This window comes from Trachurus trachurus (assembly GCF_905171665.1).
Source record: "Trachurus trachurus genome assembly, chromosome: 14".
NCBI classification, from domain to species: domain Eukaryota; kingdom Metazoa; phylum Chordata; class Actinopteri; order Carangiformes; family Carangidae; genus Trachurus; species Trachurus trachurus.
Window position 1 is genome coordinate 33489268 of NC_139903.1, and position 27673 is coordinate 33516940.

At 42.5% G+C, this 27673-nt stretch overlaps 2 protein-coding genes across 3 annotated transcripts; both read right to left on the reverse strand.

The window, feature by feature from the left end:
• Positions 1–2526: 2526 nt before the first annotated feature.
• On the reverse strand, positions 2527–5355 carry rps14 (ribosomal protein S14). 2 transcript variants are annotated; one of them, XM_083986194.1, is made up of 5 exons: positions 5285–5355; positions 4011–4161; positions 3471–3632; positions 2738–2814; positions 2527–2633 (listed from the first exon to the last, which is right to left on the reverse strand). In XM_083986194.1, exons 2-5 carry the CDS (start codon positions 4157–4159, stop codon positions 2566–2568), a joined length of 456 nt encoding a protein of 151 aa, XP_083842320.1. In that variant the 5' UTR covers positions 4160–4161; positions 5285–5355; the 3' UTR covers positions 2527–2565. The 2 variants fall into 2 exon arrangements, with proteins under 2 accessions (XP_083842320.1, XP_083842321.1); XM_083986195.1 differs by having other exon boundaries at positions 5243–5339.
• Positions 5356–9745: 4390 nt separating this feature from the next.
• camk2a (calcium/calmodulin-dependent protein kinase II alpha) lies at positions 9746–27217 on the reverse strand (the record flags this gene model as incomplete). The annotated part of the gene is made up of 18 exons (XM_083987302.1): positions 9746–10797; positions 12281–12509; positions 12611–12705; positions 12814–12889; positions 13019–13067; positions 15392–15432; positions 16327–16369; positions 17615–17698; positions 17835–17957; positions 18088–18182; positions 18270–18353; positions 19379–19481; positions 19597–19669; positions 19764–19829; positions 22368–22422; positions 24100–24159; positions 25944–26038; positions 27156–27217. 18 exons carry the CDS (start codon positions 27215–27217, stop codon positions 10794–10796), a joined length of 1437 nt encoding a protein of 478 aa, XP_083843428.1. The 3' UTR covers positions 9746–10793.
• Between the last annotated feature and the right edge of the window lie 456 nt (positions 27218–27673).

Sequence of the window (27673 nt, forward strand, 5' to 3'; positions counted from 1 at the left end):
AGCCCATTGAGGACAAACGGTTGCTGGATAATTGGAGGCCAATAACCTTATGTAATTTGTATGTAATGACTACAAGTTGTTAGCACATGTATACTCTAATAGATTGGATATGGGGCTATCAAAATGAGTGGATGAGTGCCGATCAGCCTTTGTGAAAGGTAGACTGTTTCTTGACTTGCTATTATAAAGTGTATATCATCCCCCAAAGCTTTTTATATTGGCAACACAGCTATTAACACTACTTATCAGTAATTCCAATAATATACAAGGAATAACTTTTTAACAAAGAATTTTTAAAAAGTCAATTTGCAGATGATACATCCATCTTTCAAAAAGATTATCTCTCAGTATAGAGGTTAAATACCTGGGTCTCCACACAGTCCCAGCCAGGTCAGATGAACATGAACTGATGAAGCCTCTTGGATGAGAGGTGAAACGTCTTCCTAGACAAATAACCAAGTCCAGTTGCTTTTGATTTAAACGCCTTTGAGATCTCTCAGTATTATCTCAGTCTTCCCCAAAGCATCTGGATTATCTCTTAATATCAAAAAATGTGAATTAGCCTACCCCCTGTTCATACAAGCTCTGACTCCTCTCTTGCTTCAATCAGAGTTGAATCTGAAGTTAAATATTTAGGACGGACGATATCCAAAAGATTAATCAGAAGAGAAGACACTACTGTATTGTGGGTGTGTCACTGGTTAACAGAGACCTTACTATTTTTGGCAGAACCACTTCATCAAAAGCTCAAAGTATTTCCAAACTGATTTATCCCTGTCACTCCCTATATATTTCCTCAGAAAATATAAATAAGACCAACAAAATTATTTTCCAATTCTTGTGGAAAGATCTTTCACTACATTGAAAGATCTCAGCCTGTGAAGGAGTACGATAAACTCCAGAATTTCAACATAAAATCTTTGTCACAACCAAACTCCATGTGGTAGGCCCAAAAAATAGGAGTTTTAGATTTTTATTTTGAAACGTGATTTTGAGTTGAGCAGCATCATGATAAAGCTGAGAAAAACATAACAGATTTAATGGATGATAATTAAATGATACTTTACCATATATTCTCTTTGAGAACAGCTTAGATTAGGCTATATTTGTAAACTGATTCCTCTGTCCCTGATTCACTTGATTAAAAATTACGATATTCCATAATTCCTCTTCAGTACTACCAGATTTACTAAGCTGATAAAAATGTAATAATAAATGTATTAGTAGTTTTAAAATGTTTAGTGGTTATGACAGAGGGATTATTTCGATGTAATTTTATTGCTTCAAGTACATTAGACAGCGCATACTCTAAATTTATCAAAAGTCAAAGAAACACACTTAAAAACCATAAACAAGATCAATCCTGTGGCAGAACTTCTCAAAAAAAGATTTTGTTGTGAGGTGGATCGATGTTCTTTTTGGAGTAATGAAAATTAAACCCTGGAACATGTTTTATGCTCTGCTGTTACAATGTTTTTGGTCTGGCATTAAAAATTGGATTTCTCTTAAAGTTAATAATATGCCACTGTTTGAATTATATCATATGGATCATCTATCATATTATCTGACTGTTTCAGACACTATTGACATGTTGGGAAAATATAATATCCATCGTGCAAAATGGAGGAAATGCAAGCATCTTCCCTGGTTTTGTTAACGTTATTTTTTTTGTCTCTCAAAAAGAAGAAAACAAAGAATTAAATGAAAAAGCAGTTATAAATCAGAATAACAAAAGATGGGCAAAGTTCAGGCTTATCGTTTCACTGCTGTTTTGCTGAATTAAAATGCCTGATACAATGCATTTTTACACCTTTTCTGTTACTATTTGGTGTTGTTTTGCTTTTTTTTGCTTTCCTTATAAATCCCCTAATGTTTTACACTTTGATATTGCACCTATGTTTCACCTGTATTATACTATATTATTACTCAACATCTATTTTCATATTGATCAATGATTAGTTCCTGTTAAGCTCAGGAAACCATAGACTCAAAGTGACACAAACTAGTTTCAGTTGATTAGTAACAAACAACTGATCACACAGCCATACTCTTTAGGTACACACTGATGTTGATCAATATTATCTAAGTAGGCTACATTTTGTATATTTTACTCTTTGAACTGGATCAATCTTGGTTTTCAAAATAAAACCTGGCTGTGCTCTGCTGCCCCCTGCTGACTGACAGGCTCCACCTCTTCCTTTTTAAATTCACATGATCTGTTTCATTCATGAAGCTGAATCTAATCAGACCGAAATATCTAATGTTGCTATTTCAAATTTCAAATCATGCAACACTGATCGGTCTGAGGTTTTCCAACCACAGAAGCTGTGTCTCTGGAACTGATCAATACATGAAAATAGAACTGACTAGAAATCTAAACTCAAACATGTCATTCATCAAACTAAAAAACATCTTAACTCAGCAGAAACATCAGCCAATAACAGTTTAACAAAAACATCTGGAAACACTGTTGAACCTCAGTGAATGATAAGTATGAACTCAGTGATCAGTTAACAGACAGAAGAGTTTGACGTGAAGCTTTTATTGTGTACAAATCTTCCATGTTTACAGACGGCGACCACGGCGACCGCCCTTTCTCCTGGTTGAGTCTGATGGGATAGGAGTGACGTCCTCTGAAAACACACGAAGAACAAACAGGAGGTGAGACAACAAGCTCTTCTACTCATCAATTCAGATGCTTCAGTGTGTGTGTTGTGTGTGTGTGTGTGTGTCTTACCGATGCGTCCGATCTTCATCCCAGAACGAGCCAGAGCTCTGAGAGCAGACTGAGCTCCAGGACCTGGAGTCTTTGTCCTGGAACAGAGACAGATGGGTGAGTGGTCAGACAGTCAGGCAGGTGGACAAATACCAGAAAGACAGACAGATGGACAGTCAGGCAGGTGGACAGATAACAGAAAGACAGGCAGTCAGATGGACGGACAGATACTAGGGCTGGGCCAAAAAAATCTATTTTTATATTAATCGCAATTTTTTTCTGGCGATTTTTCCCCCCTTTTTTTGGGGGGGACGACCAATCTTTATTGTACGATCATGTATTCTGTGCCATTACACTCGACAAAGTCAAACCGGCCTGTTGTGTTCGTTTGTTCACATAGGTATCTGTGAACAAACAAACACAACAGACAAACTGATGTGATGTGTATTGTTTTTTGTAAATATGACTTATGATGTATTGTCAAGTGTTTGGTTCAACCTGCTCTTGTTTAAGGAAAGAAAATCACAATAACTGAAATCGAATACTTGTTTAATCAGAATCGCAATTTAAATTGAATCGGGACCCAAAAATCGTTAAATCGAATCGGCACAAAAGCTTATCGGCCCAGCCCTAACAGATACTAGAAAGACAGACAGTCAGTCAGATAGGCAGATGGACAGACAGTCAGGTGGACAGATACCAGAAAGATGGACAGTCAAACAGACAGTCAAGGTGGACAAACAGGTGAGCATACCTGTTGCCCCCGGTAGCCCTCAGCTTGATGTGCAGGGCGGTGATCCCCAGCTCCTTGCAGCGCTGAGCGACGTCCTGCGCTGCCAACATGGCGGCGTACGGAGACGACTCGTCTCTGTCAGCCTTCACCTTCATCCCACCGGTCACACGGCAGATCGTCTCCCTGGAAACAAGGCGTACACAGAAGGGTCACTCGGTGATCAATGATTCAAGTGATGATCAATAAGCTGCTCATACAGAGACAACGGCTGGTTGATTACAATTCTGTTACATCTGTGTGCATGCAAACACTGTTTCAACATGACTGATGCAGAGGGTCAACAGCTGGACCAGTCAGTGTCCAGCTGTTTGAACATCAACTCTCTCCTCCTCTGTCTCTAACCCTCCTCTCCTCCATGTGCATTTGTTTCCAACGAAGCCGGTGAGAAATCAATCCATGGAGCGGTGGATAAGGTTATTTATCATCTACCATGTTACCATGTGTATATTGTGTAGTCTTATCTGTCATCAACAACAGAACGCGTTACGGGGACTGACTTACTTTCCGGAGAGGTCGGTAACGTGGACAAAGGTGTCGTTGAAGGAGGCGAAGATGTGACAGACTCCAAACACGTTCTCTCCTTCAGCCACCTGAGGACCCAGGCTGATGACCTGCTCCTCCTTCTTCTCCTTTCCTTTACGGGGAGCCATGTCTGAGGAGGAGGAGGAGGAAGAGTTAGACATGACAGTTAAACATATTCAGACCAGAGAACCAAACATTACATCACCACATCAACACAGCAGGTGAACGGGAAGACTGATTACACCTGAGCACCCAAACACAGAAAGCACGGAGAAGCTAGTTTCCATAGTAACTACCCAAACTATGAGTCTCTGACTAATACATCAGGAGATTCACCACTTTACTAACATCTGACTTACTGCATCAATAATCACATCATTTAGATAAATACAGGACCTGACTGTCAAAATAAAAGCCTCTTCATCTGGCTGTGTAGGAACTATATCAACTCTGACACATCAGTCTACACAGATCTGAGATCTGTTACAGTCAAACTATTTCACATCACCTCAGCTGCACCTTCCAAAAGACAAACCTACCAACTCCAGACTGATCTGCTCCCTGTTGAACAGCCGAGCTGCAGGTGACTGACCTCAGGTCAGCCCCGAGCTCGAGTCACTCACATCACTTCAACAGTTCCCACGTGTCTGACTGGTCGGTGCCGGGTTATCCTACCTGACCCGGTCACACGGGTCTGCAGCCCCGGCTCACCGACAGCGGACACAGGGGACACGGTCCTTGGTCCAGACCAGACCTGAACACACCGTGACGCCGGCGTGTCCACACTTTACTGTGTTCACAGTCTACCCCATGCTCTGAACGGAACAGTCGAAGAAGAAGCGACGTAGTCCAGCACGAGAAGAGTCAACAGTTAGCCCGGAGCCTAGCCTGCTAGCTTCTAACACCACGTCTATAACCTCAACTAGTGGACTAGTGTTTCCTGCTGCGTTGCTGCAAACTGCACTTAACGCAGTGTCACACATCACACTCACCTTACACAAACACACACGTTTAAGAAAAGAACTGCGTTTATTTTCCCGTTGCTACTCGCTATGCTCGAGCTAAGATGGCGTCGCGATGTGGAGTCAAACACTGAGGGGAAAACAGCTACAATTTCACAGTTTACACTGTCACTGAAGAAATTTAACAGCGAACACACTCGGACATAGTCACAGATTCAATAAAGCAACGTCAAACGGGCGGATGGTCACCTGAAAGTCAGATTAAAGAAGGATTGAACCGGGCGGGCTCACCTATATGTGTTTCTTCAGCAAGCAGAAACAAGAAAGGAAGGAACTTCCGCCTCCGGGACCAACAAGAGCAGCTCCGCAGCTCCGCCTGGGGAAGCAGCTGCTGCCGCCGCCTGGTCACTCCGACAAACTGCACCTCATTACATGTTGGTTTCATTTTTTAACTACGGTAATTAAACAGATTTTTTTTTAAATGAATAAATTATTTTTTCTCTCTGTTGTAAGACCACATGAACTTGTTATTTACTATAACTATCTAATTAGCTATTGCTTGAAAAAGTCACATTCTGAGATGTTTATTGTAATTACAGATAAACACTATTATTATCATTACATACCGTAGCCTACATCTAATAATATTAACTTTATTTATATTTTTAATTTTATATGATATAATAAAACTGTACTGCCACTGTTTTTTTTGTTTTTTTGTTTACATTTAAAGGGACAACGAGGAGTTTCTATTTGGTTATAAAAAAGTCTCACGTTAATGTGGATGAATCTACGCTACCCACACTTGTTAATGGGCCCATTTTCAATAAATATATTGTTTTGTCTCTATGGTTATTTTGTTATTATTAGTGGTGGCTGTCGGTTTCGTGGCGAGTCATGAGAATAACGCCGCCGAATCGCCGTTTATGGTCGGAACTACGACGGTATGTGATCGTCTTTGAACCTCCGACTTTAATTCTTGATGAATGAAAACATGAGTCTGTCTTGCGCCGGTCAAAGAATTTCACGGTGCGTGGAGGCTCATAAATGTAGTGTGAAAACGCTTCGCTTTTCCAAAACTCCTAGTTGTCCCTTTAATTAGCATTTTAGAATTACGTAAACAGAACTCATGTGAATACATTTTCACATGTTTATTATTAGTATCACAATTAGGTTACTGTCACTGCTGCTTCTTATCCATATGGTTAATACCATCAATACATACTGTATCATTGTCTTCATCTTTTGTGCTTATTCATTTTTATAATAGTGCCTCAGGTGTTTTAATACTGACTCCATGTATCTATTTGAAATGTGGTGATGTGCATGAACAGAGGCTAACTGTTATAAAGGAGTCGCACTGACCTCAGAGCAGTTGATCTGTTTATCAAGGCTAATTTACGTGATAATAACGTTTGTATCACATTGTTTAAAGTGAATGAACACACAGCAGAGTATGTGTTGAAGCTCCAGCCACCTTTAGACCAAACAGCAATCAGACAGACAGCCTTTAACCACCTCAGTTTATTTACAGAAACACTTTGACACTTTGAACACGATGCAGAGGAAGAAGAAGAAAATACTCTTGAAAACTCCAAAAGAAAAAGATATAAGATACACGCACTCTCCCTCTCTCTCTACCACTCTCACACACATACACACATTTACACACTGGGCATGCAGCAGCATCACAGTACAACATCCATCATAGTAGAAAAAGCTGGGTGGATGTGAAGGAACTGATTATTGATCAGTAATTATTGATTTTGCAGAGTGTGACTATCGTGGATGGGAAACAGCGAGGACCCAGTCTGTGTGACCTTTAACCTTTAACAACAACAAAACTCACATTACAGTTGATTTATTGCCCTACTTTTAATTAAAAAAAAAATCTATTAGGAACTGAACAAAAACTGATCCAGATCCAGACCTTGATCCAGGATCAGAGTTGGACAACTAAAATGTGTACAAAAGATTATCAGTTCATCTGCAGCTTCTATGGAAATCACGTTAGCTTGTTTGCATTATTAGCATTCCAAACTGTAACCAATGAATGCTTTCAGCTTCCCACAGATTAGCATGTCCTGCTGTTTCCCATCACATCTATCAGACATTCTTCCTGTGGTGAACATGCTCTGAGTTGCAGAGACCTCCAACCCCGTCCTCACCTGATGAGGAGAAGAATGGTTGCGACTGTGCATGAAGGTTTTCTTCTGCTCAGACTGAACCATGCTTCACTGTGTTGGGGAGACATAAACTACATGTAGTTGAACTACATACTGTAGCTTAACTATCATTTGCTGTAACTTGCTGATAGTGAAACTACATTCATATTTTGTGCTGCGTCAAGTATTTCAACTACTTTTTGGGTCATTTTTTGTAGTTTAACTACAAAAAACGCGATTCTGCCCTGGCATCTAGTGCTAGTGCCGAAGTGTTAGTGCCTCTGAAGTTCCTGTCATGGTTTTAAACAATGTTGTTCCAGACACACCGATCTAGAATATCTCAATCTCTTTGTATTTTTTATGACATTTTTTGTTGACTGGTTTACAGTTCTAATTTACCAGTGGGTATTGGGGTAGGGTTTTCATTTTCTCTTTACATTAGCCAACATGTCTATGGTCAACCTACAGGATGTTGACCAGAAATATCAGCTTTTTGTCTTAAAAAAAATAAAACTGAGTTGAGAGGCATATTTCTGCTGCCATGTGATTTTTTACTAGGCTATTATGTTTTGTTTCATATACACCACATGTTGATTTATTTAATGCTGAATTAAATATAGTAGTTGCTAGAGCTACTTTTTTTAGCTGTAGTTTTACAAACTATGTTTCTCCAGGGGTAGAAATGTAGTTTGTTCAAACTACTGCCAGGTTGAACTACATGGAGTTTTACAAGCCACGCTTGCAAGTAGCTTCCCCAACACTGGTCAGAGGTCACTGCTTTGAGTGGAGAGGCCACATCTACTGAGCCTCCGGTGAAAACATGGCAGCTAAAAATCTACTTTAAGATGAAATCTTCAGCTTCAAGCATAAACACCTAAATATTAGTAAAAAAATCTCATCTCAGATATCCCCAGGGCCTGTGTGTGACCATTGGGTCAAAAGTTAACACTACTGATAAATCACCTGCCAGTGTTAAAGGTCAAAGTGGAGCTTTAGAAAACACAGATGAGTAGAAAACAGCTGATCACTCTGCAGCTGACACAGCAGGCTGAAGGTGTGAGGGGACAAGTCGTCATCATTACTGTCGCCATCATTGTCTATTCAATCTGATCACAGCTCATATTAATGTGTGCTGTTGGAAAAATCAAACTCTTTTTATAGTTTGGTTTTCATAATAAAAGTCTAACAAGTTTAAAAACAACCTGCTCAATACTGACAGCAGGGTTAGCAATAGTCTTAGCGTTAGCATTTGCACAAATCTGATTTTGAGAGTGATTACAATCAAGATGACGATTGGAGTCAGTTCAACAGTCAGTTGAACAGACGGGGCGGAGTCTCATTTACATTCACATTTTCTGCTGGACAGGAGGCGGGGCCTAAAAAGTGTTCAAAGTAAACAGGTGAGGTCCAGTTGCCAGCTCCGCCCATCCTGCCCTCCTGAGACTCCGCCCCTTTCACTGTAGCCTTCAGCCTACTGAGTGATGAGATGTTGAGTGACATGAAGGGTGGCGTTGCCACGGCGAACACATCCACTGTTGTCACACTCTATAATCATCACACTAACAAAAGAATCAAGCAATAAAACACTGTTGTCTACAGGTGAAGTCACATGACGTTAGCGCTGAGTTCAAAGCTTCAAAGATACAAATGCGTCACTGAGAGGAACAATAATAATAATAGTAAGAATAATAATCATCATAGAAGAGTCTGATTGTACAAAGTTCTACATTCTCCTCATGGTAAAAAGCTCCTAAGCCTCTGACACAAACACAACAGGTCAAAGGTCGCAGAATATCAAAGTCAGCTCCACCTGTGCTCGCAGCTCGCAGCTCGCAGCTGGTGCTCCCTGTTAGGAATGCTAACAAAGCTAACACTAACCCTGACCAAGCTGACAGGTCCCATCCCAGTCAGGGTGGGACCGGGAGCTGAGAGCAGAGAGCAGAGGAACGCAGCAGAGAAGAAGTCAAACACTAAACACAAGGTCAAATTCCGGCATGCAGCAAATCACACATTTCCACAGAGTCACCACAGCCACGAAGAGGAAGAGGAGGAGGAGGACGAAGAGGAAGAAAAATGGGCTGCGTCCATCCAGACGTGTCAGAACCGTCACCACCAACCACTGATCACATTGTTAAGGCTCTGAGAAGATGAAGGAGAGATGAGGCCACGCCCCTGATAGACCAACCGCCCACTCTCTATGGAGTCCCAGAGGAGACAATACTATGAGCTGATGTTAATGTTTAAAAAATATAGATTATAAAATCTAATCAAACAGTTCAAAGTACGCAAGATGAAAAAAATGAATTTTTCTGTTCCCTTTTTGGTTTATTTAAAATTATCCACCAAAATCACATTTGATTTTTTAATGTTTGACATTTACAGTTTTTATTTTTATTCAAACTCTGTATAATATGAATATAAACCTGTTCAGACTATGATAAGTAGTCTAAGTTTTCTATTGGACCTGAACAATGAACATTTATGTATATTTGTGTCATTCATTTATTCATCTCTATAATGACTCATTTCCAGTGATACTCAATATTAAGATCTGATCAATATTAATGATATTGTTCAGTGTCTGTGATGAAACATGACAGTTTGTCTCTCCTGGGACTCTCCCAACCCCTTGTTTTTGCTTTGTGTAGTTTAGGGAGGGGGTCTTAGAGGAGGCATGGCTTTTCATGGAAGATCGCATGTGGAAGTTTGTGGAAGCAGAGAAAGGAGCGCTGTGTCAACACGTCTGGTGGTGTCGACCCTGTGACATCATGTACGGAGGCTCAGAGCTGCTGCGCTCGCTGATCGTTACCCCAGTTACCTCAAGATCACAGGCCTTTTATAATGAGAGTTCACATCCTGTTGATGTTACTGATGTGAGTTATTGTAGAGAGGAGCCACGTCAGTTAGTTTGTCTGTGTTCATAAACAAATTTAAAAACCAGAAAAGGAAGGAAATATCATGAAGTATTAATCTAATATGTAGAACAATTATAACAATTTATGAAGGAGAAGGGGGACGTGATCATGAGATAATGGGTCATCAAAAATCATAATTAGTAACTATGGCAACACCTGGCCCCCATTCATAATAATATGATGTTATTTGTTATTCTATATAATTAACTTCATTGTCAGGTAGAGGTCTCATATCCCCACCAGAGAGTTCGTCCAGTGGGTTTGGTTTATAAACATATGTGTTTATATAAACATGCATATCTGTATATTATGTATGTATGTTTATATAGATATGTGGCATAAACCAAACCCGTCACACCTATAAACACATTACACTGGTCATTTATGATCCACTAACGATCTGTTAATTTACTTTAGAATCAGCTGTGAAGGAAGCATCAACCTGGACATAGGAGGTTTTCACACACTATTACTACCTGCCCTGTGCAGCTGATAATCAGAAAGAGGCTGAGAAGAGGAAGCTGATTGGTTGACTGATTGATGATACAGTTCACTACTGAACTAGTTTGAGTGAAACTCTTTGGCTCCGCCCTTGACTCCTCCTCTGTTTATCTTCTCAAACTAATTCCTGAATGGGTGGTGTCAGACGCCTGGCCTGCTGTCAGTCAATCTGTTGTCAAGGTGACGGTGGCCCCATCAAAGACCTGCCCACTCTGGAAGTTAGCTAAGGAGAAAAAAACAGACAGGTCAGATCGGTGAGACTGACAGGTAAGAGAGAGAGTGGTGAGGCATATATGTGACAGAGAGACGGGCGAGACATACATGTGAGAGAGAGACGGGTGAGACGTACATGTGACAGAGAGACGGGCGAGACATACATGAGAGAGAGAGACGGGTGAGACATACATGTGACAGAGAGACGGGTGAGACGTACATGTAAGAGAGAGACGGGCGAGACATACATGTGAGAGAGAGACGGGTGAGACGTACATGTGAGAGAGAGACGGGTGAGACGTACATGTAAGAGAGAGACGGGTGAGACGTACATGTGAGAGAGAGACGGGTGAGACGTACATGTAAGAGAGAGACGGGTGAGACGTACATGTGAGAGAGAGACGGGTGAGACATACATGAGAGAGAGAGACAGGTGAGACATACATGTGAGAGTGAGACAGGTGAGACATACATGTGAGAGAGAGACGGGTGAGACATACATGTGAGAGAGAGACGGACGAGACATACATGTGAGAGAGAGACGGGTGAGACATACATTTGAGAGAGAGACAGGTGAGACATACAGGTGAGAGAGAGACGGGTGAGACATACATGTGAGAGAGAGACGGGTGAGACATACATGTGAGAGTGAGACGGGTGAGACATACATGTGAGAGTGAGACAGGTGAGACATACATGTGAGAGAGAGACGGGTGAGACATACATGTGAGAGTGAGACGGGTGAGACATACATGTGAGAGAGAGACGGGTGAGACATACATGTGAGAGAGAGACGGGTGAGACATACATGTGAGAGTGAGACGGGTGAGACATACATGTGAGAGAGAGACGGGTGAGACATACATGTGAGAGTGAGACAGGTGAGACATACATGTGAGAGTGAGACAGGTGAGACATACATGTGAGAGTGAGACATACATGTGACAGAGAGACAGGTGAGACATACATGTGAGAGAGAGACGGGTGAGACATACATGTGAGAGTGAGACGGGTGAGACATACATGTGAGAGAGAGACGGGTGAGACATACATGTGAGAGAGAGACGGGTGAGACATACATGTGAGAGAGAGACGGGTGAGACATACATGTGAGAGTGAGACAGGTGAGACATACATGTGAGAGTGAGACAGGTGAGACATACATGTGAGAGTGAGACATACATGTGAGAGAGAGACGGGTGAGACATACATGTGAGAGAGAGACGGGTGAGACATACATGTGAGAGTGAGACAGGTGAGACATACATGTGAGAGTGAGACATACATGTGAGAGAGAGACGGGTGAGACGTACATGTGAGAGAGAGACGGGTGAGACATACATGTGAGAGTGAGACGGTTAGACATACATGTGAGAGTGAGACGGGTGAGACATACATGTGAGAGTGAGACGGGCGAGACATACATGTGAGAGAGAGACGGGTGAGACATACATGTGAGAGTGAGACATGTGAGAGTGAGACAGGTGTCTTACTTGCTGAGTGTGGAGGCGGAGCCTGAGCGGTGGAAGTGGACAATCTGCCACTTGCCGTCGCGGCGGTGCCACACCCTGGTCTCCTCTGATTGGGCGGTGCGAGGCGTGCCGTTGGCGTCAATGTACTGCGTCACTCTGATGTAGGCGATGCAAGCGGCCTCGTCGCCAACCAGGTGGATGTGAGGGTTCAGAATGGTGGTGTGGACCGGCTTACTGTTCTTAGACCACACTGAGGACGCAGGCAGAGAGACCATTACCGTACATGGACAGGTGAGACACAGCGGGACGGGCTGAACTACAACCAGTACACGTTAATAAGGTTCAACTCACAGTTTTCAAAATAAAAGCGGTGGAAGTCCAGCCCTTCCACCAGATTTCCCAACGCCTCGGGCTCAAACGCCGTCACAGCCGGGTCACACATTTTACTGTGGGACACAGAGGTTTACTCAGAGGACAGGCAGCTTTTACTGAGAGGACACCGTGGTTTACTGAGACAACAGACTGACAGGTGTGTTTGTGTGTGTTTTGCGTACGTGTAGTTCTCAAAGTCTCCATTGCTGATGGCCTCAATGAGCTGCTCTGTGACTTTAATGATGTCCTGCTTCCTCACTGGCAGAGAGAAAGAGACACACACACACACACAGACAGACAGACAGAGGTCAATAGCTAAAGCTTCTTGGTGTTTCCAAACACCATGTCTGTCGTAATGAATCACAGTGTGTGCGTGTGTGTGTCTACCTCTGGTGTCCTCGTCTTCAATGGTGGTGTTGGTGCTCTCTGACGACTCCTGAGAGGAAGGCAGGGCAAGTTTATTTGTGTAAGCCTAAGACACAATCTATCTGCCACCTACAATGCTGTCTTGGGAGCTCTCCCCAGGAAGTTTAAACCCCATACACACCTGGAGACATGTGACCCCTAGTCACATGACCACCCCCCCAGTTTCACCAGAAACCAAACCTAGGACCACCCACTCTGGGTTTAAATACCTGGGTTTCTGGCATTAGTCTCAGAACTGAAGAAGTCTCTTGGATGAGGGGGGAAACGTCTTCAAGCAAGAGAAGAAGTCCAGTTGCTTTTTTACTACAACTCCACAAGAATATTTGTATAGCCCTTTTTTTTTTTTTTTTTTTTACAACAGTTTGTCCCAAAGGTCTTTACACAGCATCATAACAACATCCTCTGTCCTTAGACCCTCACATCCCCTGAGGAACACCTCAGGGTGAGCAACAAAAGAGTGTGGTTGTGTCCGAAATCACTCACTCATTCGCTACTCCCTACTCACTATATAGTGCACTATATAGTGAGTAGGGGGTGATTTCGGACACAGCCTGTGTGTGTGTGTTACGGAATTTACAGGGTGTCTCATGTTGATGACATCACTGCCCTCTAGTGGTGACCTGACCACATACGTACACAGGGGAGTCAAATTCAATCAGACAGGAGCCAAAATTTAAAACAGGCAGCATGTCAGGGGCCAGACATGAAAACTGTTCTGTGATGTCAGAAAAGGGTGGAAAAAAAGAACAGAACAAAACACATATATCTAGCCTGGTTTTCTGTCCTGTGCCATGTAGTCCATACCAGGTACTTGGCATCTTTTCTTGAATGAAAGTCCACGTATGTTTGGGGTTTGGTCCTGAGCTGAGTGGAGGTGTAATCAGTGAGACCACCATGTGCTGATTTCATGTCAACAAAGCAGCAGATAGGGTTTGGCTCTCGTCGATCTGTTACATGGCCATGACCGTAGCTGTTGCAGTGTGTATAATAGGATTTGTAGTACGAGTGCATGAGCGCCATTAATAATAGAAATACCGTATTATAAATGTATTTAAAAAGCCAGACTAGATGGGGTCAGGCTGTTTAAAAGACATGGAAGAAACAACAAAGAGGAGAGAAAACAACATATACACAAAATAAATCCACTCTGAGTGACCCTATGCTGCTGTTCTACCTGTTGTTTACAGACCTATCAGCCTTCAGTCTGACACACAGTCACATCTAGACCACTCATTATCTGGAGTTAGTAATCTTGAAAAGTTTGGATCTGGATCAGACTGATCCAATCCTACTTTGCTTTGAACAACTGGGATAAAAGACGGATTACATGATCCTGGATAGCAATAGAAGGGATTTCAAAATCCAGATCATTTTGATCCAGATTACACCTTGAGAACAACTGTGGGCCCAGAGGATCATACCTAAAAAAGTCATTATTCCTACAGGGTCCATGGTCATAGTACAGGTTACCACGACAACCAGTGTCAGGTTCAGTTATTCCTGATAACTAAGAGTTAATCTGGGTCTGTTAAACTAATTTCATAGTACAGAGCTCCGAACAGTTTCAGGCTGGGGGGCGTGGCCTCCAGAACCTACACCTAAACATCCCATCAACCAAGAGAAACAAGGGCTGGGGCGATACGCTTTTCTCCCGATTCGATTCTTCTACGATTCTTTGGATGCCGATTCGATTTAAATTGCGATTCTACGATATTGCCGATTCTCTCGATTTTTAGTCTGCATTTTTTTTTTTTTTTATATATATATTTTTTAGGGGCTTTTTTGCCTTTAATGTACAGGATAGTTGAGAGAGACAGGAAATGGGAGGCAGAGAGGGGGGGAATGACACGCAGGATAGGGCCACTCGGTGCGGGATTCGAACCGGGGTCGCCTGCAGAGGACTATAGCCTCAACACATGGGGCGGGTGCTCTACCAACTGAGCTAAACACCGCCCCTTAGTCTGCATTTTTAACATTTATCTGCACACAAATACTGTAGGAGCCTATAAATGAAGATACTCCATTATAAAGTGAACTTAAACCCTTTTCAAGACCTGTACTCTCTGTATGTAAAAAAGGCGAACAAATGCACATTGCACAATATTGAAAAAAAATTCAACAAAAAATTATATATATATATATATATATTTTTTTTTTTAATTGAGTTTTGAAAAAAAAATCGATTTAAAAATCGTCAAAAAAGATATCGCGATATTTATGTGAATCGATTTTTTTCTCCCACCCCTAAGAAACACCCACACCTTGTTACTCACCTTTACACTCAGACAACAACAGCAGCCTACCACTGAACAGTGAGGGGGAGGAGCTTATTACCTTGACGCCATCGTTCTTCTTGTTGCTGCCGCTCTTTCCTCCTGAACGAGGGATGAGGACAAAGAGAGAGAGAAGCAGCAGAGTCAGGAAGAAAGGAACAAAGGTACAGAGGAGGAGAGCCGGCATCATACCGACCACTGCCCACGTGCCCTCCAGCAAACTAACAGAGGCTCAGAGGCTGAGAGGCTGAGGGGCACGCTGTGTCCCTCTGTCCCTCTGTCCCTCTGCTGGGGGTGGGCGGGGCGGGGCGGGGGTCAGTTGGAGCAGCTGAGGCCATATTTAGGATCAACTTGAGATAAACATGCAGTCTCACATTCCTGCCTCTCTCTCTCTCTCTCTCTCTCTCTCACACACACACACACACACACACACACACACACACACACACACACACACACACACACACACACACACACACACACACACACACACACACACACACACACACACACAGAAAACAGTCAGTCTCATGTTCTTTCATTATTTTCCTGCCGGTTCTTCTAAAGGAATCAAGTAGGCTATTAACACAGACTCTGCTCCAAACAAATAAACAAACAAAGGTGGTTCAGGTTTAATGGTGTCGGTGGTTTCCCTTTCTATCTATAGATCCTGAACAGCTGCTGCGCACACACACGCACGCACGCACGCACGCACGCACGCACGCACGCACGCACGCACACACACACACACACACACACACACACACAGTGTTAACCTGTTAATTGTCAGCAAGCCTGCAGCTGCTTGCAGGATCCTCTGTTAGTCTCTGTGTTTAACCCTCAGCTCCCGTACAACAAACCTGTGGGTCAAAGGTCTACACCCCACATATCCACAGTAGGTCATGTGACTCTCCAGTAGCCAATAGCTGAGTGGTATGTTTATGTGGGGAGGAGTGAATCTGACAAAGCACTGACCTCAGACCCTGCTGGACTTACCAGAGAAGTTCCTGGTGGCCAACATGGTTGTCAGAATGGCTCCCTGAGGGAAGAGGCAATGACATCAGGAAGTGAGGTCACACTGAAGATCAGGTGTGAGGTCTGGGTCTAGTCTGGATCAGGTCTGGTTTGGCTCTGGCCCTGGCTCTGGCTCTAGTCTAGTCCTGGTCTGAGTGTCTTCCGTTCTGATTCTGGCTCGGTTGCGGTCTTGTCTATTCTGGCTCTGATTCTGATTCTGATTCTGCTCTGGTTCTGGGGCCGGATTCAACAATATGTTCTTAAGAAAAATCTGAAGAGATGTCTTAAGATCTAAAATTAAGAAGTTCATAAGAAAGTTCTTAAAGGTACATTGTGTAGGAATTCCTCCCATCTAGCGTTGCGGTTGTAGATCGCAAGCAACTCAATCATATTTTTCATGCTGCATTCACGTGAAATTGGGCAGACGACAAAAAAACAATTCATGTGAGAAAATGACAATATGACACGTGACAATATGTTGTCATGGCGATGTGGTATTGGCTTTCTCTGGACTTCTGTGACTAAAATGACATCTGGTTTGTTAGCGACGGCCGTCTGCCCGACTGCAGGTGAATGCAGCATCAGTGTAACGCTCCATTCCTCCTCACTGCGTTACCACGGTGACTTTTCACAGACGCCACCTCCACCTGAGCCGACAGCTCCGGTGTCTCCGCTGAGTTTCCGTGGTTTCCTACCGTCACGCTGCCACTGAAGGTAAAAACATGGAGACACCACATGGCAGCAGCACCGAGCTTACCCGCTCCATGGAGATATGAATGATATGAACGGCTCATTCAGAGCTGAAAGGAACACTTCACTTTGTTGATGGGGGGGATTATTGATGAATGAAAAACAGACCGAAGAACCAAATCATCGATTTTCGTGAATAGACAACAGGAGAAGTTACACAATGTCCCTTTAAGAACAGTAATTGCTTACGGATTTCTTATATTTCCTACTTAAGAACTTCTTAAAATATGTCACTGCATTGCATTGCACATGCCATTTTAAGACAGGTTAAGGTTGTCTTAAGAAATTTGAGAACTTTGATTTCAAGGATAGCATTTATTTAAGTTTTTTAAGAAGAAACTTACGAAGAAAGTTGAGAAAATACTTAAGAACTTTTTTGGAGAATATGACTTCTTCACTTTTTTCTTCTTAAGACTGAAGTTAAGAAAGAAATTACACTTAAGAAGATTTCTTTTCTTAAGACGGTTTTGTGAATCTGGCCCCTGGTCTCTATAGTCCAGGTCAGGTTCTGGTTTTGTACCTTCAGTTTCCTCCTGGCGTTGAACTTCTTCAGACACTCGACTGTTTCTTGTCGGTGCATACAGGACGCCACTGTGGAGCGATGCTGAGGGGAAGAACATCATCATCATCATCATCATCATCATCATCATCATCATCATCATCATCATCATCATCATCATCATCATCATCATCATCATCATCATCATCTTCATCATGGTGAGGAACAGAGAGATCCTTACAGAGATCCAGGGGTGCTTCAGAGCCTCAGCAGCTGTGATGCGTTTGGCTGGGTTGATGGTCAACATCTTATTGATCAGATCTTTGGCTTCAGGTGTCACAGTGTCCCACTCTGGAGATGGGAACTGGGAGGGGGGGCAAAGCCAGAGAGGAGAGGGTTGTTTTGTACGGGGAGGACAATAAGGAGGTGGAGAAGAGGAGAAGGTAAGTGGGAGGAGAGCACGACAAAGGAGAAAAGAGAGTCACACGACCTACATCATAAGCTCCAGCTTTGATCTGCTGATAGAGACGATGTTGATCTTCATCCCAGAACGGAGGATAACCAACCAATAAAATGTAGAGAATCACACCTGAGAGACAGACAGAGAGAGAGAGAGAATAAACCACACCTGAGAGAGAGAGAGAGAGAGTAAGCAGTAGCAGCAGTGGAGACTCACCACAGGCCCACAGGTCAACAGCTTTGCCATACGGGTCCTTCCTTAAAACCTCTGGAGACAGATAACCTGGAGTCCCTGCAAAGCCTGTAAACACACACACACACACACACACACACACACACACACACACACACACACACACACACACACACACACACACACACACACACACACACACAAACACACACTGAGAAACTGAGTTCAAAATAATAGAAAACTGAGATGAACAAAACATGAAATGAAATAAATAACAAAGCCCCGCAAAAAAAAACCACATAAACCAGCAAATAAGATTAGGTGAGATCACATTAAACCAAAGTAAAATCAAGGTAGAGCCCAACAATCTAATGAATAAGAACATTCATAATATAATAATATAGAATATGAATCATATTTATCGTAAATTTTCTCGTACAACATTATGGCAGTTTAGTATTAAATTCAGAGGTCCTTTAATCTGGAATTCTATACCTCATATAATTACTAAGTGTACTATTTCAGTGCTCAAATGTAGACTTAAAAATGTTCTACTAAGTGACTGTATGTTAATATTGGAGTGATTTGAGTTGTCTCATTAATTAATATTATTGTTAGCATTATGATTTTTTAGTATATTATTTTTAAGATGAGTAGTGTTTCTACTCTCACTGTAGTAGTAGTAGTAAACCTTTATTTTACCAGGCAAGAATTGCTAAGAATACATTCTTATTAAGGCAATGGCCTGGTAGGAGGTGAAAGACCTCCTAAGGGGAAGGGAGAGGGGTTATATGCATGTGTGTGTCTGTGTATGTATGTGTATACATGGGTATACATATTGTTTGTTTTGGTAATTGTTGTTTTTTTTTCCTGAGCTGAGGCCTTGTATAGGCCCTTTGGGTCTCTTGTCTCGGCTTGCACCTATTATTTTTTTGTCAATGTATTTTAATGTGTCCTATTCTTGTTATTCTGTATTGGTGCGAATAAATAAACTAAACTAAACTAGAACATATATAGAAGTAGGAAAGAAAGAAATGGAAAGACATAATATGGATAACTTTTCAAATGAAATGAACTGCAGATACCAGTTGTCCTGATGGAGTCAGAAAAAGTAGTGCAGTATTAGGCCTTACCGAACCAGGCCTGCTGGTCTCCCTCCACCTCGATGGCCAGGCCGAAGTCGGCCAGTTTGACCGCTGCCCCTTTAGACTTGGAGGCCAGCAGCAGGTTCTCTGGCTGCAGACAGAGGACACATGCTAACATGCTAACTCTGTCCATTGGATTACATTAGAGATACTGACTATGCTAAATCAAAATACAATACAACACCACACTGATGATGAACGCTGACCTTCAAGTCTCGGTGGACCACGCCCATCTGGTGACAGTGTAGCACTGCCTCCAAGATCTGCTGGATACAGTGACTGTTGAGACACAGAGGTCACACCACAAAGGTCAAGCTCAGGTAGGAAACCAATGAGAAACCTGCTGAAGAGCAAATGGAGGAGCGAGCCCTACCTGGCGTCAGCTTCACTGTAATATTCTCTGGCTACAATGTCCTCAAACAACTCGCCCCCTGTAACCCTGGAGATGACACACACCGTCACTGCACAGCTCAGATGGTCATATAACAATATCTATATAATAAGTAACAATATGAACAAAATATCAGCACAATACAGCAACAACACAACAAAATGTCAAAGTGGAACATAATTATGGTATAATAGTTAAATAATATAATGTAATATAATGTTTAGATAAAATGTAATATAATAAAACATAACAAATTAAAGGAGAATCCCGGTCATTTTCTAAGTAACGCTCTACAGCTCTAGGTCCCCAAGTGCGACCATAGGAAAAAAATTGAGAAAAATATGTGCAGACCGGACCTAGCTCTCCTCCTGCTAGCTGCGCTACACTGCAGTTAAACAGAAAAGTAACGGGGGCAGTTCTTCTAACTGTGACTTTGCCTCTATATAATGCTCAAAATATCACTACAAATACTTAAGGATTTTGGGTGGGAAAAAAGCATCAATATGAATATACCGTAATTTCCGGACTATAAGCCGCTACTTTTTTCTCACGCTTTTTTCTAACGATGCGGCTAATTTATAGATTTTTACTGGCTAACGGCCTCCGGGGGGCGCTCTAGCAGGAACCGCACAAGTGAGGCAGACATGTGGGGAAAGATTATGCGCCAAAGAAGACACTAGTTTTGAGTTTTGGTGCAGTGTTTTTCTAACCAGGCATGTTACTGTCTGTTGGTGCTGTGTTGATGCCGTACTGCCGATTTTCAGGCACAGTTAGAAAAAAAAGCATGTCAGGAACGAACTAAGCAGGATTTCTCCCGTGGCTATGCTACATTTTTACCTTAATTAAAAAGCTCCGGAGTAATTGTGATGGTTAACTCGCTACATGACTTGTGACTTGTTACGAATGAGAACGGAGGCTCTCTGTCTTCACCTGCCGTCTCACGGCTGAAAACCAACCTTGTAACATCAGTGTAGTACCTGGCTGCTGCCCCGGTGTCCCAGCTCTCGTCTCTGCACACCGCGACACAAACGCGCTCCGTAACCCATAATATTTTGTTTATGACGGTTAAGACTACACAAACACACGCACCATAACATCGTATATGTTATGTAACGTTATCCACCGCTCCGTATTGATTTTTCGCCGGCTTCATTGTCAACAAATGCACATGGCTGAAAGGAGCGTAACCAAAACAGCGGAAAAGCGAGCGGACTTGCACAGTTCCACACATCTTCCGTGTACTGTCTTTCTGTGTAAATATCTCATGTTTTACAACATGAAAAACCTGCGGCTTATATTCAGGTGCGGCCTTTATATGTACAAAATCTATTTTCTTTTCAAATTTAGCTGGTGCGGCTTATATTCAGGTGCGCTTAATATTCCGGAATTTACGGTAACTGCTTTTTTTGTTTTCCTCGCGTTTTTGTCTTTGTTGATGGAAATAATCACGAGCTCGACAGTCAACTAGTAAGGTCTAGAGAGTTAACAGAGGTATGTGATGAAAACACACAGTTAACACTGCTCTAACGGAGTTTATGCACAGTCAGTGTTGTGTGGTAAGGCACTGTTGGATGTTGCAAAGCATGTGTAGTGATATCTTGAGCATAATATAGAGGCCAAAGTTACCGTTGGAAGAACTGCCCCCATTACTTCAGTGTTTAACTGCAGTGTAGCGCAGCTAGCAGGAGGAGAGCTAGGTCCGGGCTGCACCGATTTTTCTCAGATTTTTTCCTGTGGTTGCACTCCTGTGGTTGCACAGAGCTGTAGAGCGTTACTTAGAAAATGACCGGGATTCTTCTTTAACAACGAACACTGAAACATAACAAAACATAATACAACACAACATAATATAACATAACACAACATCACACAACATAACCTAACAACAAAACGTAACAAAACACAACATAACATAACATAACATAACATAACATAACATAACATAACATAACATAACATAACATAACATAACATAACATAACATAACATAACATAACATGACATAACATAACATAACATAACATAAGACAACAGTAGACAACACAACATAACACAACATAGCCTGGACGAAGCAGAGTAACATAATAAAGCACTGTGAAATGTTGATGTTAAAGCAGAAGTAAGCGATCCGGTGGTTTTGGCTAACTTCCTGTCAGCAGATGGAGTTAGCAGTCCCCGCCCTCGTCCCTACGTCACCACATTCACGCGCATCCCTTGGCTGCACACACAGAGAGGACCGCCCCTTTATGCCGTTCTCTCTCCTCATTGGATAAAACTTGTAGGATACAGTTTTCTCCTGGGCTTACAGCAGAGCAGAGTGACTGACAGACCCGTGTTTCAGACCAAACACTCTATAGAAGTGATTGCTGTCAGAAGATACAACTATTTAAGACTTATATTGACACAAACATTCTGCTTACTTCTGCTTTAAACAATATAATAACACAATATAGCCTAATGTAATCCACAATGACATAGGCTAACAACAAAAGATTTTTAACATAACATTAGACACCTTTGACATCACATGACGTCACATAATGTGATATGACTTAGAATGATGTGGAGATACGGGTTCACACTCACAAGTCAAAGATGAGGTAATGATGTGCCTCCTCTGAGATACTGTCATGGAGCCGAACTGAAAGAAACAAACTCTTACTGAGCAGGGAAGGTCAGGAAACTACAGGCCAACAAGACAAACAACAGGTACAGATGCAGTAACTCACAGATAGCATTATGTGAGCTAGGTTACGTAGATGGGCAGAAGTAAAAGAGAAGATTTGAACTAGCAGAAGTATGTTAGTAGTTGTGAGCAAGATGTAGTCTACTGTTAGCCAAAATGGCGGCTGCAGACAGCTGCTTCCTGTGGATCAGAGACAAGTGATATGATCTGTGTAAAAGTCTGAGTTGTTTTAAGTGAGTAGGAGGATGAAGGCAGAGAGAGAGAGGTAATGTGAGTCTCCAGCAGACTGATGAGTTTCACTGAAGGCATCTCCTCCTCCTGCATGTATATCCACACACACACAGGAGAGAAAACAGAGAACAGAGAAGAGGCACCCCCCACCCCCACCTCCTCCACCCCTACACACACAGACACACATCAAATCCCACTGCTCTACTGTGTAGGAGGGTTTCGAGAGAAAAACCTTATTATTTCTCTCTGAGTGCTTTCACACAGGTATGAGTGTGTGTGTGTGTGTGTGTGTGTGTGTGTGTGTGTGTGTGTGTGTGTGTGTGTGTGTGTGTGTGTGTGTGTGTGTGTGTGTGTGTGTGTGTGTGTGTGTGTAGGAGGAGAGGGTTTTGTTGTCTTCACCTAAGGACACTGTTGCCTAGCAACACGCACGCACGCGCACGCACACACACACACACACACACACACACACACACACACACACACACACACACACACACACACGCACACACAGTTATGTAACACCCCCTCAGTATCTGTAGAGCATCACCTGCCCACACAGAGCTATGATTGGTCACATAGCTCTGTTGCTGTGCTCTGATTGGCTGGTTGGGCCCATGTGAGGTCATATTTGAACATCTGACTGGTTCAGTTTGTTTGTGACTGAACCAGTTTGAGTGACTGGTTCCTGCAGAGCTGTGTGGGGCTTTTATTGTGAATTCACCACAGAAAACATGGAGGGATGTCACACCTGTCTTTACCTGTCTCTGATGTTCAAGTGTGATCACTGACTCAGTGTGTGTGTGTGTGTGTGTGTGTGTGTGTGTGTGTGTGTGTGTGTGTGTGTGTGTGTGTGTGTGTGTGTGTGTGTGTGTGTGAGTGTGAGTCAACTCAGTGTCCGAGTCCAGAAACACTGGGTCCAAAATTTCCCATAAAACACCTGGGCACAATAGTTAATGCAGTCACAGTAGGAGCAGTATACAGTATACAGTATACAGTATACAGTATACAGTAGGCAAAACTAGTGGTTGTAGTAATGGTATTATTAGAAGTACATTAAGTGGTACTTTTAGTAATAGCAGTAGAACAAAGTAGCTGTAGCAATAGCTGTATTTGCAGCAGGGTCAGTCAAATGTTCAATCTTGCTAATAATAATAATAATAATAATAATAATAATAATAATAATAATAATAGTCGTAGTATTAATAACAGTAGAAGTGGTTGCAGTTTTTCTACTTTCAGAAGTATTGACAGGTGTCAGTGTTCTTATACAGGAAGATGAGTAGAAGTATTAGTAGTAGTAGTAAAATGGTGATTAGTAAAAGTAGCAGCAGTAATGTTAACAAGTATCATAGTAGTAGTAGTGTTGGTTACAGTAGTACTTGTAGCAGTACTAGTACTCACCGATGTTGGGATGTTTGAGTAAACGACAGATTCGAGCTTCACGGTCCAACTTCTGATGATCTGAGAACACAAGATTTGATCAGTGTTGGTCAGGTTCTGATCTAAGAGCTCTGATCCAGGATCAGTGTGACTGCAGTGACTGATCCAGGATCAGACAACCAGAGAACCAGCCTTCACTCAGTCTGAATGAACAAAAGCGAGTTGTGCATGTGTGTGTGTGCGTGTGTGTGTCTGGTTGTCCTGTTGAGAACGTCTCCAGCTGAGCAGCAGCTGTGAAGCTCCAAACAGAAACTCCCTCAGACAGAGAACAGGTCAGACCAGCACACATCATCATCATCATCATCATCATCATCATCATCATCATCATCATCATCATCATCATCATCATCATCATCATCATCATCATCAGTTGGAACGTTGTTTAGCTCACTGGGTTGGCCCTGGTTCGAATCCCCTGGCGGCCCTTTGCTGCATGTCATTCCCCCTCTCTGTCTCCCTATTTCCTGTCTCTCTCTGACTATCCTATCAATTAAAGGCAACCCCCCCCCCCCCCCCCAAAAAAAAAAGATATATATATATACATATATATAACCTATAACCTATATATATTTAAATATAAATCAGCTGACTGAGCGAAATAATTATGTTGTTATTGTTTAACACAGTGACATCATACAATGATAATGATGAAGCTGGTGATAAAGCTGATGATGAAGATGATGCAGTGTTACAGTCACTGCAGATTGCAGAATCAAACTAAATTGAGATAAACACACACATATAAACCGCACACATTTCTTTGTCAACTTTGCAGAGTGTTGCTAGGCAACCGAAGGAGATCGCAGAACCAGAATAGAGATCTGTAAAAAAATAAAACAATCTACAGTACAGCTCACCCCGTTTAACCAAAGCCTCATAGCAGCACCAGACCAGGTGTAGGGACACAAGGACACGCCCCCACAGGGTCTCTGCTGCAGCACCAGACCAGGTGTAGGGACACGAGGACACGCCCCCACAGGGTCTCTGCTGCAGCACCAGACCAGGTATAGGGACACGCCCCCACAGGCTCTCTGCTGCAGCACCAGACCAGGTGTAGGGACACGCCCCCACAGTTACAGAGGGTCTCGGCGTAGCAGTGCATGTCCATATAACGGTTGCAAATGGATACCAACTGTCTTCGTAACAAAAAGACACACCAAAAAACATCCAAATACCTCCATGCTGCTCTTATGTAATGTCCGTCTTGTATTGAAGCCCCGAAATGTGAAATTGTTCCGAAAAAAATTAAGTAAGTCTATATTTCAAGCTTGTTTCGCGTGCGATTTTTTTGTGCGAGATTTGGACGGACCAGGAAGAGAAGCTTCCGCTGCAAACAAGCTTGAAATTGAGACTTATTTAATTTTTTCGGAACAATTTCGCATTTCGGGGCTTCAATACAAGACGGACATTACATACGAGCAGCATGGAGGTATTTGGATGTTTTATGGTGTGTCTTTTTGTTATGAAGACAGTTGGTATCCATTTGCAACCGTTATATGGACATGCACTGCTACGCCGAGACCCTCTGTAACTCAGAGAAGCCACGGAGGACTCTGAAACTTCTCCCAGCCCTTAGTCCACGTGAGGGGGAGGAGATAATGATAATGCAATTTGAATTTTGAGTGAACTATTCCTTTAAGGTTCTACTGTTCTATTGTTCATCTACTGTTCTATTGTTCATCTGCTGTTCTACTTCTCCACTGTTCTATTGTTCTACTGTTGTACATACTGTTTGTGTGTGTGTTTGTGTGTGTGTTTGTACCTGGATAGTTAGAACTTTGAGCTTCTCTGTGTTGTGTTCTTACCTCTGGCCGACAGTTTCTTGGTATTGATGATCTTGGCAGCGTACTCCTGACCAGAAAGAACTTTGACACAGCGGCGCACCACTGAAAAGGCTCCCCTGGAAACAACATGAGGAACCAGTTCACACCAATTTAACAAGATCCTGTTCACGTTCTAACGTGAACATCACCACTTACAAGAACATTCTAGAAAAGTCAGTGAAATGTGATTCTTGCTACTGCTGCTAGCACTGAAGACACTGAGCAGGTGTTTGTCAGGAGATCACCTATTTTGATACAATCAATGATCTGATCAATAATAATGATATTAATAGTACAGAATCAATAATAATGTGAAACTGAGCTGCAGAGTTTCTCCTGAAAGATTTCTGAGTCTGTTTCCTTATGAAAGCTGCATTCAGCCACCCACCATCACATTATGTAAGAGACCTGGCAGTATACGTGTGTGTGTGTGTGTGTGTGTGTGTGTGTGTGTGTGTGTGTGTGTGTGTGTGTGTGTGTGTGTGTGGATGGGCAGTGAGTGGGATGAGGTCAAAAGAGTGTTACACTCATCTATCTATCTATCTACAGTATCTATCTATCTATCTATCTATCTATCTATCTATCTATCTATCTATCTATCTATCTATCAAAAAATCAATTTAAATAATATGAAATGAATAGAAATGATAAAGAAAAGTGTAAATTAGTCTCATTACATTAATAACAAACAACATATCAGTAGAACTATAAAAATAAACCAGACTGAAGAAGTTGATGCTCATATCATTCATATCATAATTACAGCTAATTAAAACATCGGTGGTTCTATAAATACTAATAAAACAACCATGAATAAATAGGCTTTCATCAGAAATATACTGAACATAATAAATGTGTTTATAATAATTATCATCATTAGATAATATTGAAAATATACAAATTATGATATATTGGAGAAATGTGAATACATGAAAGATGTAAATATACACAAAAGTAACCACTGTAACTGGTAAATGAAGTGCTTCTATCAACATTCTTCTGCACTTCTTTCTATCAGTCATCTGTAATACCCACATTCCCACACTAGTGATACATGAGGGGGATTTGGGGTTGAGTCAGGCCGGGGACCAGCCCACTGACCCCTCTGCCTCCTCAGCCACTGACCACACAGTTCATATTCATATGTTCAAATCTCACTGACATGAAGATGAAGAGGATGATGGTGACACTCACTTGCCCAGCTCCTCGTACAGCTGATACTCTTCGGTGAAACGAGTGCAGATGACCGTTGCCATGGTGACCTGGTGGGGCGAGGGTCAGGGGGCTCCCAGTCTGTGCTCCTCTGAGGATGATGATGGAGGAGATGAAGGCCAAGAGTTAGACCTGTCCGTCTGTCTGTCTGTCTGTCTGAGGGTGGAAGAGAGAAGACAGAAGGAGAAGAAGAGAAGAGGAGAGAGCTGAGGGGGAGAGGGAGAGAGAGGGAGAGAGAGAGTTCTGGTTGTGCACAGAGGAGGAAGAGGAGGAGGAAGAAGATGGAGGGATGATGGAGAGAGCAGTGAGGAGAGCAGTGTCTCTCTGTCCTGATCTGAGACTGAGTGACGCTTTCAGATGCTCAACCTGCCCGCCCACTCCCCTCCGTCAGCCAATCACAGGCCAGGACACAAACACACACACACACACACACACACACGGTTGTCATGGTGACTGCTCCCTCTCAGTCTGTGCTGGAAAGTAAGACTGCAAACACTGCC

Coding starts and splice junctions, on each gene's coding strand:
- rps14 (XM_083986194.1), bottom strand. CDS start 4,159: ATGGCTCCCCGTAAAGGAAAGGAGAAGAAGGAGGAGCAGGTCATCAGC. Junction 3,633..4,010: donor GTTACCGACCTCTCCGGAAA/GTAAGTCAGTCC, acceptor CCTTGTTTCCAG/GGAGACGATCTGCCGTGTGA. Junction 2,815..3,470: donor AGGGCTACCGGGGGCAACAG/GTATGCTCACCT, acceptor TCTCTGTTCCAG/GACAAAGACTCCAGGTCCTG.